The following is a 15710-nucleotide window of genomic DNA, read 5'->3' as shown; positions in this document are numbered from 1 at the left end:
CTTCTGGACAACTGTCAAGTCAGCAGCCTTCCCCATGATTGTGGTTGTATGTACTGAACTAGACCGAGAGATACACGGTATTTATTCTGTATGAATAGCAATTTACTGAAACTCGAAATTAAATATTCTAATATTTTGAGATACCTTTTTCTTTCTTTTTTGAGCTGTAGGCTGTAATTATCGAAATTAAAATGAAAAAATGCTTGACACATTTTAGTTTATGTGCAATGTGTTTATAATATATTATTTTTTCACTTTCTCAAATTACTGACAAAGAATATTGAATTTTTTCGTGATATTCTAATTTTTTGAGCTGCACCTGTATATGTGATAAGATTTGACCATTGTTTGGATTTCCCATTGGGCTTTAGCAAAGGACACTAGTATGAATATTGGTGGCAGCTTTATTGAGCACAATAAGGGAGAGAGATGGAGGAATGCTTCAACACAGACTGAGATGTTTTCCCTGCTGCCAAAAGTTCTCTTACTTTGTTTAATGCACTGATTTTATTAATATTTACTGTAGTATTTTAGTCATGTTAATTTATGTGTTGCTTTGTATGTATGAGCTGTATATGTGGAACATTTCACATGATGTAGACTGAGTGTGAACCACAGACCTGTTTTAAAGCACTCAGCACCAAAGTGTAGCAGTCACTGTCCATTGTCCTGTTCTGTTTCTGCAGCACCACACAGTGTTTACTCTTCATCTCGGTTGTCTCAGCTCACATAAAGCTGTCCGGTCAATTCTATTGATCACTATTCACTGTTTGCCCCTCAAGGGGGCTTTAGATCTTCAGCTGTGATGCTGCCACCAGGTTGTAGTCTTTTTTATTGGACCAGAGACGCTGCAGGTAGCAGATGAGGGAGCTGTCCTGGGTGCTTGTGTACACTGACAGGTGGCATTACTGCTACCACAAATATATTTAATTATGTTATTATAAAGATGTCTTTTATGTGACATAGCATATGAAACAACGGGGAAAAATGTAAACTATACCTTTTCAGATCAGTGCCTCTTAAAATCCACTCAACATGTGTGTCGTCACATTTTGAATTCATTTATTGTATTTTTTTGCACCAAAAAAACATTATATGACACATGAACACTAATACATCAGGTATTACCGAATCTTTTTGAATCATTTTAGTCTTTGTATAGTAATAATTAGTATACTACTACTACTAATAATAATAATAATAATGATAATGATAATGATAATGACAATGACAATGATAATAACAGTAATCATCTATCGTCATTTTGGATCAAACTGGTTTTATTAAGCTGTCAGAAAAATACAAAATAGTTTGTTACCTCTGTAGAATCAGAACTGCTGTGTTACTCTGACATATTTGAAGGGAGTTCAAATCTAAATTTCAGTCAGTCTTCACTTTCAACCTCAGCACAATACACAAAATACCTGTTGTTTAACACTTAATGAAGTTTTCTAATGTTCAGCACTTATATGTATCAATACAACAGTGTAACATCTAAGGCCACTAACTATGCTGCCCCAAACAGGCAACATTAATTTGTCAGTGTGTTTGATCATTAATAGTAGAAGTATTAACTATTTATATTAAAATCAGTCCTCAGCAGAGGACATGTTCACAGTCACAGCGAGCAGCTCTGATAGGAAGTCTGGCTAAACTGCACCATAAGCCTCGGCCATCATCAGTGTGTTTGCTGCTCCCTCAATAACTTCACTTTATTAAACACTCATCAACAGCAGATGGTTGTTTTTACATTGAGTGCCTGAACAAACATGTGGGCCAGTTGGAAAACGTCTTTTGATGGAGCTCTGATGCATTTTAAATCATTTTAGGAGAGAAATGAAAGAGAAAAGCCGGTGAGCAGTGCTGGCCACGGCGGTGATAGGTGAGGTTTGGCGGCTCCAAAAACAAAATGCAGAGAGCATCAGAGCTCTACATGACCTGAATATGAAGAGAGACAAGTACGCTATCGGCTCCCTTCACTGTCAGCCTTCAGCACTTCTCCCACATGATGTTTTGAGTGTTTTATCAGTGAAGAGAAAACACAAGTGGCACGGCTTTCAGATGCTCAGAGGAGCTACGGGCTGGGTTGAGTCTCCACGGTTCTCATGGTGTGTTTAAGTGCAGCCCCCTGCTCCGAGCTCTTCAACAGTCCAGTCTCACTCTCGTGTTGTCGTGAAGAGGAACTAAACTTCAGGAGGAAATGGCAGAAGTAGCTCCAGTTCAAGCCGCCCCGGCGGCCAAAGCAGCCAAGAAGAAGGTCTCTAGACCGAAGAAGACTGGCCCCAGCGTCAGAGACCTCATCGTTAAAGCTGTGGCCGCATCCAAGGAGCGGAGCGGCGTGTCTCTGGCCGCCGTCAAGAAGGCTCTGGCTGCCGGAGGCTACGATGTGGAAAAGAACAAGGCCCGCGTCAAGACCAACATCAAGACCCTGGTGGCTAATGGGACTCTGGTCCAGCTCAAGGGGACCGGGGCCTCCGGCTCCTTCAAGGTCAGCAAGCAGGCTGCAGAGAAGCCGAAGCCAGCCAAGAAAGCCGCTCCTAAAGCCAAGAAGCCCGCAGCCAAGAAACCCGCAGCGGCTAAAAAGCCCAAGACGGTGAAGAAGGCGGTAGCCGCGAAGAAATCCCCGAAGAAGGCGAAGAAACCCGCAGCGGCCAAGAAAGCAGTCAAGAGCCCCAAGAAACCAGCCAAGAGCCCCAAGAAGGCGACTAAGGCTCCCAAGGTGACCAAGAGTCCCAAGAAGGTGGTCAAAAAGGCCCCTGCAGTCAAGAAAGCTCCCGCTAAGAAGGTTGCCAAACCCAAAGCCAAGAAAGCAGCACCCAAGAAGAAGTGAGCTGTTCTCAGTCTGAACAAACACTCTGACAAAAAGGCTCTTTTAAGAGCCACCCACATCATCCTTAAAGAGCGATTACCTGTTAATTGTTGCTGTTGTCATTAACAGAAGACATTATCGTAATAGTTATATTGCGAGCTAAGAGGAGAAATAAATAAAGGCTATTCATTGATGCTATTAATGCAGCTGCATCAACTGGATGTTCAGGATGAGTGTGAGCAGCACAACATGACCAGTCAGCTGGGTTGTGTAAAATACTAATAAGAGCAATCATAATAATAGGCACTTAAATGAATATGGAAATAATAGCAACGATAAAGATTAGAATGATCTTTATGTACTGAAATAAGTGGTGAAAATAAATAAAACAATCATGTAATGGTCAATGTTACACATTTCATTATAAACACAGCACCAGTTGGGTGCCGACTGTCACATCTGTTCACAAACTAACTGGCTTTCGTGATGTTTGGATGTGTAATTGTGCAGCTAAATTTCATCTCCATATCCTAACATCAACTACATATCTTTTTAGATTATTCATTATTCTGCCATAATCAGTTTCAGTTACTATAACCTTCCATAACTGAGGTTATAGTGAATATATGTTAAATGTAAGTTAGTCATCCGCAATCCAGCAACAGGTTTTTGATCTACAGATGTAAACTTTGACTTTAAGTTGAGCCTTTCTGGCATCAGTGCTTGAAATGCTCCAAAAATGCAGATTGTGCTGTAAAGATGTATAAATGTCTATATAAAGCATTCAAGACTTTACTGGCAGTGAAAGGTGACACATGGGCCAACATGTGTGCATTTTGAACTGTAAAAATACAGTATATGGCAGGGGTCTGCCACCTGCTGCTCTTTAGTCCCTCTCCAGTGGCTCCTTCTGGATTTTCAAAAATGGAAATGTATAACTGTTACATTTTCATTTTTATTTATCATTGTTGTAGGTCTATGGTACAACGGTACGACGGAGTATTAGGGCCACATTGAGGAAAATAAATACATTTGAGATTTCGAGAATAAAGTCATAAATTTACGAGAAAAAAAGTTGTAATATGAGAATAAAGTCACAATACTATAAAGTAGTAATTTTATGTGCTATTTTCAATTTTTTTTCATAAACATGACTTTATTCTCGCAATATTACGCCTTTTTCTTGTAAAGTTATGACTTTATTCTCGCAATATTACGCCTTTGTTTCTCATATTACGACTTTATTCTGGAAATCTCCGATTAGACTTATATACTATATACTTAGACTATAAACTGTGTTACCTTCATCACAATGATCAAATGTTTTGTGGCTCAAGACTAATATTTATTATTTTTTTTTGCCTAAAATGGCTCTTTTTCATAGTAAAGGTTGCTGACCCCGGGTATATGGGAACAAGTGGGTGTTTAACAGATGCCAACCAACAGGATATTTTGTAGTATTACCTTATGAACTGCAGCAACAGAAACTGAGTAAACACTAGGTATGTGAGGAGCAATTCATATCACATTTGTAAAATACTTGTGAATTATACCATATTTGTAAAAAGCTTTTATTTTAAAAAGAAAAAGGAAGTTGTTTATAAAGCTTTAAGGACAGGAACATGTCTTCAGTTGTAGTGGGTGGCTCTTAAAAGATGGATCTCCCTGGAAGTGATGGTGGAGCGCTTGTTGTAGTTAGCCAGACGGGGGGCCTCACCGGCGATGCGCTTTAAGATGTCGCCCACAAAGGAGTTCATGATGCCCATGGCTTTGGAGGAGATGCCGGTGTCTGGGTGGACCTTTTTCATCACCTTGTACACGTAGATGGCGTAGCTCTCCTTCCTGGACTTTCTCCCCTTCTTGGGCGCTTTGACTGAGGGGGCGTCCGGCATGAAGTATGGATAAAACAAAATGGAGAGAAAAATAAATTAAAGAAAGAAAAATAAACAAAGAAAACAAAGAACAAATAAAATAGCAAAACTTTAAAAACTTTAAAAAAAACAACATAACTGGCAAGATCAATATAATGCGACTGTGTGTGTGCGCTTGAGAGGGGTGGGGTGGCTGGCTGTCAGCCAGGCTGCAAATCAAATTAGGCCAAGATTAAAAAGAATAAGATAAAATAAAGTAAAATAAATATAAACAGGTAGATAGATAGAAGTAAAAGAATGATGGCTAAAAGGATGGTGTTTAAAAGGGTGATAGATAAAAAAATGATGTTTTAGAAGAGATTGATGGCTAAAAAAAAGGATGTATTGGTGTGTGGACTGTAAATAGAGTTAAATAGAGCTTTGAGGTGGTTGAGTCGTTGTTTGCCTTGTTTTTCCAGGTTATTGATGTGGGTGGTCCATGTCATGTTTCTTTGAAAAGTGACTCCTAAAAACGTTGCCTCTTTGGCCAGGGTGAGGGGGGTGTTGTGGAGGGTGAGGTGGATCGTTGGTTTGAGTTTGGTGTTTCTGGTGAACAGGATGAGCTGGGTTTTGTTTGGGTTGAGTTTGATTCTCCATTTGTTGGACCAGGTTTCTATTGTTGTGATGCATGTTTGGAGTTTTTTGGCAGCCAGTGGAATTGATTTGGAGTGAGTCCAGTAACAGAGGTCATCGGCAAATTGTGAGATGTGTCCTATGGTGGGTGGGGGGTAGTAGACGTCGGAGATGTAGATGAGAAAGAGAAGGGGACTGAGGACTGCACCTTGTGGGACACCGGCTTCGGGAGTGAAAGGGGTGGAGAGGGAAGTGGAGACCTTGACCTTTATTTGTCGGTTGTGGAGGAAGCTTGAAATTATGTTGTATGTTGGAAGTGGTATTTGGAGTTTTGGGTCTTGTAATCTGTAGAGTAATCCGTTGTGCCACATTTTGTCGAATGCCTTTTAAATGTCAATGAATATTGCCAGGGTGAATTATTTTTTGGTGAAACTGTGGGTGATTGATTCTGTTAGTCTGAGGATGTTGTCGGTGGTGGATCTGTTTTTACGGAAGCCAGCTTGGTGAGTGCCCAGGAATCCCATGTTGTCTGTGTGTTGTGTGAGGCGTGCAGTGATGATTCGTTCAAACAGTTTACCGATGTGACTGAGGAGGCTGACGGGTCTGTAGCTGCTGGGATGTTTTGGATCTTTGCCGGGTTTATGGATCATTGTGACTATGGCTGTTTTCCAGGGTAAGGGGAAGTGACCGGTGGTGAGGCAGGTGGTGAAGAGGAGGGAGAGCAGGTTGAGGTAGGTGTCTGGTGCTTGTTTGATCAGAATGGTGTCTATGTTGTCTTCTCCAGGTGCTTTATTTTTCATTTTTTTCAGGTGAGTTTCTGATGATTTCTGGGGGGGTGATTGGTTGTGTCAGTGGTTGGTCATCTGCTGAGGTGAGTGATGGGGGGGGATTGGTTGTAGCCATGTCGACAGTTTCTTTCCAGTTGTGATCAAAGTGTGGATCTGAGGGACAGGAGTGAGTGTTCTGGAGGTGGTTTCTGAATAGGGTTGCTTTATCTTGGTTATTTTCAATGTATTTTCCTTGATGTATGAGAGTTGGTATGTTGTTTTTGTTTTGTGCACCGTTCATGTTTTTTTGTTTTCTGCCAAAAGCTGCGTGGGTTGGATCTGTAGTCGCTGTCCAGTTTATTGTAGAATGATTTCCATTTTTGCTGTGAATGCAGAGTGAGTTGTTGTCTGATCTGGTTCTGGAGCCGGTTTATTTCTGTTTTGGTATCCGGTGATCTGTATTCGATGTAGTGCCTCCGTAGTTTTCTTTTCCTTTTGATCAGGTGCAGGATGTGGGGTGGGAGCTGTTGCTGTGGTTTGGTGGCGGAGGGAAGTGGGATGCATGTGTTACGAGCCTGGGTGAGTAGTGATCCGATGTGTGTAGCCAGGTGGTCTAGTGAATGGTAGTCGAGGGGGATTTGAGTGATGTCCGGGTGTCTTTGATGATGTGTTTCCTATAGTTTTCCCAGTTTGCTTTTTTGTAGTTGTACCGTGGTTGTTGTGGCAGGTGCTGGAGTGTGAGGGAGAAGGTGGCGAGGATGGGGAGGTTGTCGCTGCCGATGTCGTGGCTCACTTGGAAGTTGTGGAATGTGGCTGAGAGGTCTGGTGAAGAGAGGGCAAGGTCCAGTATGTCCATGGTGGGGTTGGCAGAGTGGATGTGTGTTGGTTCATCATTATTGAGGATAGAAGGGTTGCTGGTGTCCAGTATTTCTTTGAGTGTTATTCCTGATTTGTTTGTAGTGTTGCAGTTAAAATCCTTGTGTTTGGCATTAAATCTCCCATTATGAGCACGTTTCTGTTATTGTTGGTGATGGTCTTGATGAGTTTTCCTGAGGGCTGTTTTCCAGGGGGACAATATATCCTCAGCAGGTAAATTTTGCCAAGCCCTGGTCTCGTCTGACCTCCAGCTCTATTCCTCAATGAATACCTCCACTATTTTAAATTATTTTAATTCTACCTGTGTAAAGATTTTAGACAACATTGCTCCTGTTAGGCTAAAAAAAGCCCAAAATGCCAAGCCCAGCTCTGGCTTAATAATAACACCCGCTTAATAAAAATGAAGTGCCGTAAAGCTGAACGCAAATGGAGGGCTACAAAACTTCCCATACTTCAAATACATCCCTTTATCTCGCCATCACTACCTGCTTGTATTCAAGTCAGTCTCTTATTATCTTTTAGTTATTCCTAGGTCAAGGCTAAAAACCAGAGGAGACCGAGCCTTTGGAGTCAGGGCCCCACGACTCTGGAACGACCTGCCGGAGGAGATCAGGTAGGCTAGCTCTGTTTTGTCTTTTAAATCTCTTTTTAAAACACACTTTTTCAGAATTGAGTCCCGACATACAGCTCGTCAGACTTCACTGATCTGACTGGAGAGATCAGGAGAGAGGAGGTGATGGAGGCTGTCCAACAGATGAACACTGGTAAAAGTCCTGGCCCAGATGGGCTGCCCACAGAGTTTTACCAGCTGTACATTGATGATGTGGTAAACCTCCTCACCTCCATGTTTAATGAAGGTCTGAATGGTAGATGTATGGGGGATTCCTTTTATCAAGGAGTTTTATGTTTGTTATATAAAAAAGGAGATGACTCGGATTTGGATAATTACAGGCATATAACTATTATGAATACCAACTATAAAATACTAGCCAAAATGATTATGAATAGATTAAATTATATATTAGATAAAATAATAGATAAAGAACAAACCTGTGCTATCAAAGGTTGATTATTGTGGGATAATTTAAGTATATTTAGAGAAATTATAAACAAACCAGACAAAAAAGGTTTCTACATAGTCAATCTTGATCAAAAGAAGGCTTTCATCCTAAAGATAACTATTATTCTTTCTAGATGTTTAATTTTGGTACATTGTACCAGTTAACATAAAAAGGAGGTAATAGACCTAGTAAATATATGTTAAATGTAAGTCGATCACGTGGTGTTGAGTGTGTAGTTCAGCCTCTTGAATAACTTCAGTTGGACTCAGCTTGATATTAACAACCCTATTAATAAGTCCTCTGCATGACTTTTGCCTTTTATCAATACAACAACAATTTTCAATGTATTTCATGAGTCATCGGTGCGTTAGAGACATGAGGACCAGAGCTCTTTATCTTGGGAGTGTTTGGCTCTTAAAAGAGCCTTTTGGGGGCTGGTTTCCAGCAGTCAGCGAGTCTCCAGCTTTACTTGGACTTGGCGGCCTTCTCGGTCTTCTTGGGCAGCAGAACAGCCTGGATGTTGGGCAGCACGCCGCCCTGAGCGATGGTCACTCCGCCCAGCAGCTTGTTGAGCTCCTCGTCGTTGCGGACAGCCAGCTGCAGGTGACGGGGGATGATACGGGTCTTCTTGTTGTCGCGGGCAGCGTTTCCAGCCAACTCCAGGATCTCAGCGGTCAGGTACTCCAGCACAGCCGCCAGGTAGACGGGGGCGCCGGCACCCACACGCTGCGCATAGTTTCCTTTACGCAGATGCCTGTGAACACGACCGACTGGGAACTGGAGCCCAGCACGGGAAGAGCGGGTCTTTGCCTTAGCTCTGGTCTTTCCGCCGGTTTTGCCTCTTCCGCTCATCGTGAGATGTTTTCAGTAGTCGAGACTAATAAAAAGTGTTGCTCCACCAGCAGAAAGCTCCTTTATATGTCCGCGGAGCGAGACTTGCTGACAGACCAACCAGAGAAGAGGCTTCCAGCAGAGCAGCAGAGGGCGGCCCGCTCTGAATGTTGGCGGACACTTTGAAAGGATTTCCCACCAATCAGCAGCGTAGCTTCGGGCGGTGGGTCGCTCCTCTGGGCGGTGCTGAGCTCCCGGAGGAGCCCCTCACCAATCAGGAGCCGGAGGTCTGAAGCAGCGTCACCATTTCACAGTTTAAGAGCAGCGTGTCTCTTCATTGGAGCTACTACATCTCCTGACCAGAGAAAGAAGAAGTCATGGCAAGAACCAAGCAGACCGCTCGTAAGTCTACCGGAGGCAAAGCCCCCAGGAAGCAGCTGGCCACCAAGGCTGCCCGTAAGAGCGCCCCGGCCACCGGCGGCGTGAAGAAGCCTCACCGTTACAGGCCCGGTACCGTGGCTCTGAGAGAGATCCGTCGCTACCAGAAATCCACGGAGCTGCTGATCCGCAAGCTGCCCTTCCAGCGCCTGGTGAGAGAAATCGCTCAGGATTTCAAGACCGACCTGCGCTTCCAGAGCTCCGCTGTCATGGCTCTGCAGGAGTCCAGTGAGGCTTACCTGGTCGGCCTGTTCGAGGACACCAACCTGTGCGCCATCCACGCCAAGAGGGTCACCATCATGCCCAAAGACATCCAGCTGGCCCGTCGCATCCGCGGAGAGCGAGCTTAAACTGTCTGCTGCTCCACAAACCACAACGGCTCTTTTAAGAGCCACCTCACTCTTCACTGAAGGGCTCATTCCTCTACTAAAAACACACGTTTTACCAGCAATGATAACACATCAATGATATCTTTAAAATACTGGTCTTGTTTTCTACAGTTTAGAGAAAATGTAGGCTACATTTCAAAAACTCAGTATCACCTCAGAAGCAAATGAAAACAAAAGGGATATATTATTGATTACGTTGAGTCATCCTTAAGTTAATAAACGGCAATTTAATGAGTAATTAAGTATGCTTAAAAATACAATCCTTAAGAAAGATAGTGAATGGCTGAAATTTTTTTTTTTTTTAAAGTTATCTTCAATACTTACTTAACCATTTATAAAGTTTGTAACATCATCCTGTTTTATTCTGGTGTTTCCTGTCATCAACTGTTTTACAGGCATCTGTGATGGCTGAACCTCTGTGGGCAGGTCAATCACTCCTAACCACCCTGGAGCAGCAGCACTGAACTATAGTTGTTAAAGACATTAATAAGCCTTTAAATGTCCTCATAGCTTCTTGCAACTACATTAAACTGAAATCTAAAGTGATATTAAGTGTCTACATACTGCTTGTTGATGCTAGGGCTTGACTTGCTTGGAACTGTTCTTTTTTGGTTTTAATTGGAAAAAGTTGTAAATAGTGACTTAGTAGAAGCTTAAAAAATATGACTCATATCTCAGGACCAAAATCATCCAACATATGTGTCTGGTTACAAAATATTCTGTTTTTACCTGCATTTTTGCTTGTTCTTTCATTTGAACACTGAAATGAATGTAAAAATGTAAATTTTAATGTAAAACATTGATTTCTCATCCTAATCTCATAAGAAATACATTTCAACTCTTATGTACTTTATTTCACCTATTTATTTCTGCTCCGCCTGAAGCTTTCTTTCATGTGTTTTTTTTTTAATTATTAATTTATTGTATTTTCCCCAGCTTTTTCTTCTTCTTTCGTCTGCTAGTTTATTACTCCCCATTCTGATGTAACCTGGTTTGGAAATTAATTTGTAGTTTGTAATAACAAAAGCCATTCTGTTAACGGTCCTCTTGAAAGCACCTGTTTGACTCTCTTGTGATCCATTAAATGTGAACCAGTTTTCTTTACTTAACCAGACTTTATCAGATATCTGAAGTGGGGAGACTCAAGAAGCCACAGTAGAGCTTCCCTGAACACTGGACATCCAGAACAGAAATAAATGTGCCAACATGTCATTTATTGTTGTTGTCAGTGTGACTTGTGGACAAAGGACCTCCCAGTCAGGATGCAGCAGCAGCTCAGGTTCAGCACCCTGGACAGAGACATCTCTCTGTCTGCGTCACTTCATCAACAATAGTCTGATGTCAATAATCTGGAATATATGACTCATTAAAATCGGCTGACCGGTTTTGTTGTCATATATTTTGTTTAGTCGTGCTGTTCTCTTCAGATACTGTATTAAAATTATCACTTAAAATATGCAAACAGTAACTCCCCAAGTCTTTTAAATAACTTGCTTTTTCTTGTGTACCTCTGGAGCAGTGCAAACATTAATAATACGTTACATTTCACCTCTATAAAAACAGTCTAATATGAGCAGTCTATCTGGAATAATGTCTCTTCTAATTATAGCAACATGATTTTAAATACCAACATGAGCACTGTTTTTACTTGTTGATAGTGCACATTTCCCTTTTTGCCACTCACTTGTCTTTTATCAATGTCTTTTTTTTCAGTCTCTGTTTCTGAGTGCACAGAATATCAAAGTCAGTATTCAATAAATCATTTTATTTGGGTGCAATAAAAGTTCAGAAATGATTAAATCTAATAGTTTTGATCAGAAGCGCAGCATTAAAATGTATGTTAGGCCTGTTGTCAACATGTAAAATAATTAATGCATTATCCAAAATCATACATCATACAATAATACAATGTATTGAAACAGTGCTTCACAGGAGAGAAACAAGCTTCAAAGCATTTGCCATCTCTACTGCTGTGAGAAAATGAGCTGTATATGTGGGACATTTCACATGATGTAGAGTGTGAACCAAAGATGTGTTTTAAAGCACTCAGCACCAAAGTGTAGCACAATTTACTCTTCATCTTGGTTGTCTCAGCTGACATAAAGCTGTCCGATCAATTTTATTTATATAGCCCCAATATCACTAATCACAACTGGCCTCAAAGAGCTTTAGACCTTCCAGCTGTGATGCTGCCACCAAGTTGTAATCTTTTGTGTTGGACAAGAGACGCTGCAGGTAGCAGATGAGGGAGCTGTCCAATGTGCTTGTATATTTATTTATACTATATGTTCTTAAAAAACATGTATATTCGGTTACATAGCATGTGTATAAAAGGGGAAATAAGAGATAAATAAAAAACACTATCCCCTTTTTAAATCACTGTCCCTTAAAATCCACTTGTGTTTGTAGTTTTTAAATTTTATTTTAAATTATTGTATTATTTTGCACTGCTGCCCCCAGTGATACAAACCACTATATGACACAGGGTACAGGTAGTGTGTATTCAAGTTTGCACACTGAAACAACCGAATCCTTTTGAATCATTTGTTAGTTGTATAGTACATAGTTGTTCAGTTGTATTAAGTATTAAGCTGTTAGAAAAATGTCAAATAGTATATCTTTAATCCGTAGAATCTGAACTACTGTGTTACTCTGAGATATTTGAAGGGAGTGATACATTTCAGTCAGTCTTCATTTTCCACCTCAGCAGAATACACAGAATAACTGTTGTTTAACACTTAATGAAGTTTTCTAATATTCAGGAATGATATACTGTATCAGTGTTACTGTAATATTTATGCTGTCCCAGACAGATGACATTTATTTATCAGTGTGTTTGATCATTAATAGTAGAACTATTAACTATTTATATTAAAATCAGTCCTCAGCAGAGGACATGTTCACAGTCACAGCGAGCAGCTCTGATAGCAAGTCTGGCTAGACTGCACCATAAGCCTTGGCCATCATCAGTGTGTTTGCTGCTCCCTCAATAACTTCACTTTATTAAACACTCATCAACAGCAGATGGTTGTTTTTACATTGAGTGCCTGAACAAACATGTGGGCCAGTTGGAAAACGTCTTTTGATGGAGCTCTGAAGCATTTTAAATCATTTTAGGAGAGAAATGAAAGAGAAAAGCCGCTGAGCAGTGCTGGCCACGGCGGTGATAGGTGAGGTTTGGAGGCTCCAAAAACAAAATGCAGAGAGCATCAGAGCTCTACATGACTTGAATATGAAGAGACACAAGTCCGCTATCGGCTCCCTTCACTGTCAGCCTTCAGCACTTCTCCCACATGATGTTTTGAGTGTTTTATCAGTGAAGAGAAAACACAAGTGGCACGGCTTTCAGATGCTCAGAGGAGCCACGGGCTGGGTTGAGTCTCCACGGTTCTCATGGTGTGTTTAAGTGCAGCCCCCTGCTCCGAGCTCTTCAACAGTCCAGTCTCACTCTCGTGTTGTTGTGAAGAGGAACTAAACTTCAGGAGGAAATGGCAGAAGTAGCTCCAGTTCAAGCCGCCCCGGCGGCCAAAGCAGCCAAGAAGAAGGTCTCTAGACCGAAGAAGACTGGCCCCAGCGTCAGAGACCTCATCGTTAAAGCTGTGGCCGCATCCAAGGAGCGGAGCGGCGTGTCTCTGGCCGCCGTCAAGAAGGCTCTGGCTGCCGGAGGCTACGATGTGGACAAGAACAAGGCCCGCGTCAAGACCAACATCAAGACCCTGGTGGCTAATGGGACTCTGGTCCAGCTCAAGGGGACCGGGGCCTCCGGCTCCTTCAAGGTCAGCAAGCAGGCTGCAGAGAAGCCGAAGCCAGCCAAGAAAGCCGCTCCTAAAGCCAAGAAGCCCGCAGCCAAGAAACCCGCAGCGGCTAAAAAGCCCAAGACGGTGAAGAAGCCGGTAGCCGCGAAGAAATCCCCGAAGAAGGCGAAGAAACCCGCAGCGGCCAAGAAAGCAGTCAAGAGCCCCAAGAAACCAGCCAAGAGCCCCAAGAAGGCGACTAAGGCTCCCAAGGTGACCAAGAGTCCCAAGAAGGTGGTCAAAAAGGCCCCTGCAGTCAAGAAAGCTCCCGCTAAGAAGGTTGCCAAACCCAAAGCCAAGAAAGCAGCACCCAAGAAGAAGTGAGCTGTTCTCAGTCTGAACAAACACTCCGACAAAAAGGCTCTTTTAAGAGCCACCCACATCATCCTTAAAGAGTGATTACCTGTTAATTGTTGCTGTTGTCATTAACAGAAGACATTATCGTAATAGTTATATTGCGAGCTAAGAGGAGAAATAAATAAAGGCTATTCATTGATGCTATTAATGCAGCTGCATCAACTGGATGTTCAGGATGAGTGTGAGCAGCACAACATGACCAGTCAGCTGGGTTGTGTAAAATACTAATAAGAGCAATCATAATAATAGGCACTTAAATGAATATGGAAATAATAGCAACGATAAAGATTAGAATGATCTTTATGTACTGAAATAAGTGGTAAAAATAAATAAAACAATCATGTAATGGTCAATGTTACACATTTCATTATAAACACAGCACCAGTTGGGTGCCGACTGTCACATCTGTTCACAAACTAACTGGCTTTCGTGATGTTTGGATGTGTAATTGTGCAGCTAAATTTCATCTCCATATCCTAACATCAACTACATATCTTTTTAGATTATTCATTATTCTGCCATAATCAGTTTCAGTTACTATAACCTTCCATAACTGAGGTTATAGTGAATATATGTTAAATGTAAGTTAGTCATCCGCAATCCAGCAACAGGTTTTTGATCTACAGATGTAAACTTTGACTTTAAGTTGAGCCTTTCTGGCATCAGTGCTTGAAATGCTCCAAAAATGCAGATTGTGCTGTAAAGATGTATAAATGTCTATATAAAGCATTCAAGACTTTACTGGCAGTGAAAGGTGACACATGGGCCAACATGTGTGCATTTTGAACTGTAAAAATACAGTATATGGCAGGGGTCTGCCACCTGCTGCTCTTTAGTCCCTCTCCAGTGGCTCCTTCTGGATTTTCAAAAATGGAAATGTATAACTGTTACATTTTCATTTTTATTTATCATTGTTGTAGGTCTATGGTACAACGGTACGACGGAGTATTAGGGCCACATTGAGGAAAATAAATACATTTGAGATTTTGAGAATAAAGTCATAAATTTACGAGAAAAAAAGTTGTAATATGAGAATAAAGTCACAATACTATAAAGTAGTAATTTTATGTGCTATTTTCAATTTTTTTTCATAAACATGACTTTATTCTCGCAATATTACGCCTTTTTCTTGCAAAAGTTATGACTTTATTCTCGCAATATTACGCCTTTGTTTCTCATATTACGACTTTATTCTGGAAATCTCCGATTAGACTTAAATACTATATACTTAGACTATAAACTGTGTTACCTTCATCACAATGATCAAATGTTTTGTGGCTCAAGACTAATATTTATTATTTTTTTTTGCCTAAAATGGCTCTTTTTCATAGTAAAGGTTGCTGACCCCGGGTATATGGGAACAAGTGGGTGTTTAACAGATGCCAACCAACAGGATATTTTGTAGTATTACCATATGAACTGCAGCAACAGAAACTGAGTAAACACTAGGTATGTGAGGAGCAATTCATATCACATTTGTAAAATACTTGTGAATTATACCATATTTGTAAAAAGCTTTTATTTTAAAAAGAAAAAGGAAGTTGTTTATAAAGCTTTAAGGACAGGAACATGTCTTCAGTTGTAGTGGGTGGCTCTTAAAAGATGGATCTCCCTGGAAGTGATGGTGGAGCGCTTGTTGTAGTTAGCCAGACGGGGGGCCTCACCGGCGATGCGCTTTAAGATGTCGCCCACAAAGGAGTTCATGATGCCCATGGCTTTGGAGGAGATGCCGGTGTCTGGGTGGACCTTTTTCATCACCTTGTACACGAAGATGGCGTAGCTCTCCTTCCTGGACTTTCTCCCCTTCTTGGGCGCTTTGACTGAGGGGGCGTCCGGCATGAAGTATGGATAAAACAAAATGGAGAGAAAAATAAATTAAAGAAAGAAAAATAAACAAAGAAAACA

General features: G+C 41.4%; 3 protein-coding genes across 3 annotated transcripts; 2 read left to right on the top strand and 1 right to left on the bottom strand.

Annotated features, from left to right (window-relative positions):
• The first annotated feature begins 2094 nt into the window (after positions 1-2094).
• LOC119486493 (histone H1-like) lies at positions 2095-2971 on the top strand. Its single transcript, XM_037766642.1, has one exon. The coding sequence runs from the start codon at positions 2201-2203 to the stop codon at positions 2828-2830; it is 630 nt and encodes a 209-aa protein (XP_037622570.1). The 5' UTR covers positions 2095-2200; the 3' UTR covers positions 2831-2971.
• A 5450-nt stretch (positions 2972-8421) lies between these two features.
• LOC119486507 (histone H2A-like) lies at positions 8422-9116 on the bottom strand. The gene has a single exon (XM_037766663.1). It carries the CDS (start codon positions 8846-8848, stop codon positions 8462-8464), a length of 387 nt encoding a protein of 128 aa, XP_037622591.1. The 5' UTR covers positions 8849-9116; the 3' UTR covers positions 8422-8461.
• A 3638-nt stretch (positions 9117-12754) lies between these two features.
• LOC119486489 (histone H1-like) lies at positions 12755-13825 on the top strand. The gene has a single exon (XM_037766638.1). The coding sequence runs from the start codon at positions 13143-13145 to the stop codon at positions 13770-13772; it is 630 nt and encodes a 209-aa protein (XP_037622566.1). The 5' UTR covers positions 12755-13142; the 3' UTR covers positions 13773-13825.
• The last annotated feature ends 1885 nt before the right edge of the window (positions 13826-15710 follow it).

Source organism: Sebastes umbrosus, chromosome 4 (assembly GCF_015220745.1).
Source record: "Sebastes umbrosus isolate fSebUmb1 chromosome 4, fSebUmb1.pri, whole genome shotgun sequence".
NCBI classification, from domain to species: Eukaryota; Metazoa; Chordata; class Actinopteri; order Perciformes; family Sebastidae; genus Sebastes; species Sebastes umbrosus.
The sequence above is the reverse complement of the archived record's forward strand: the minus strand, read 5'-3'. Positions and strand labels throughout refer to the sequence as shown.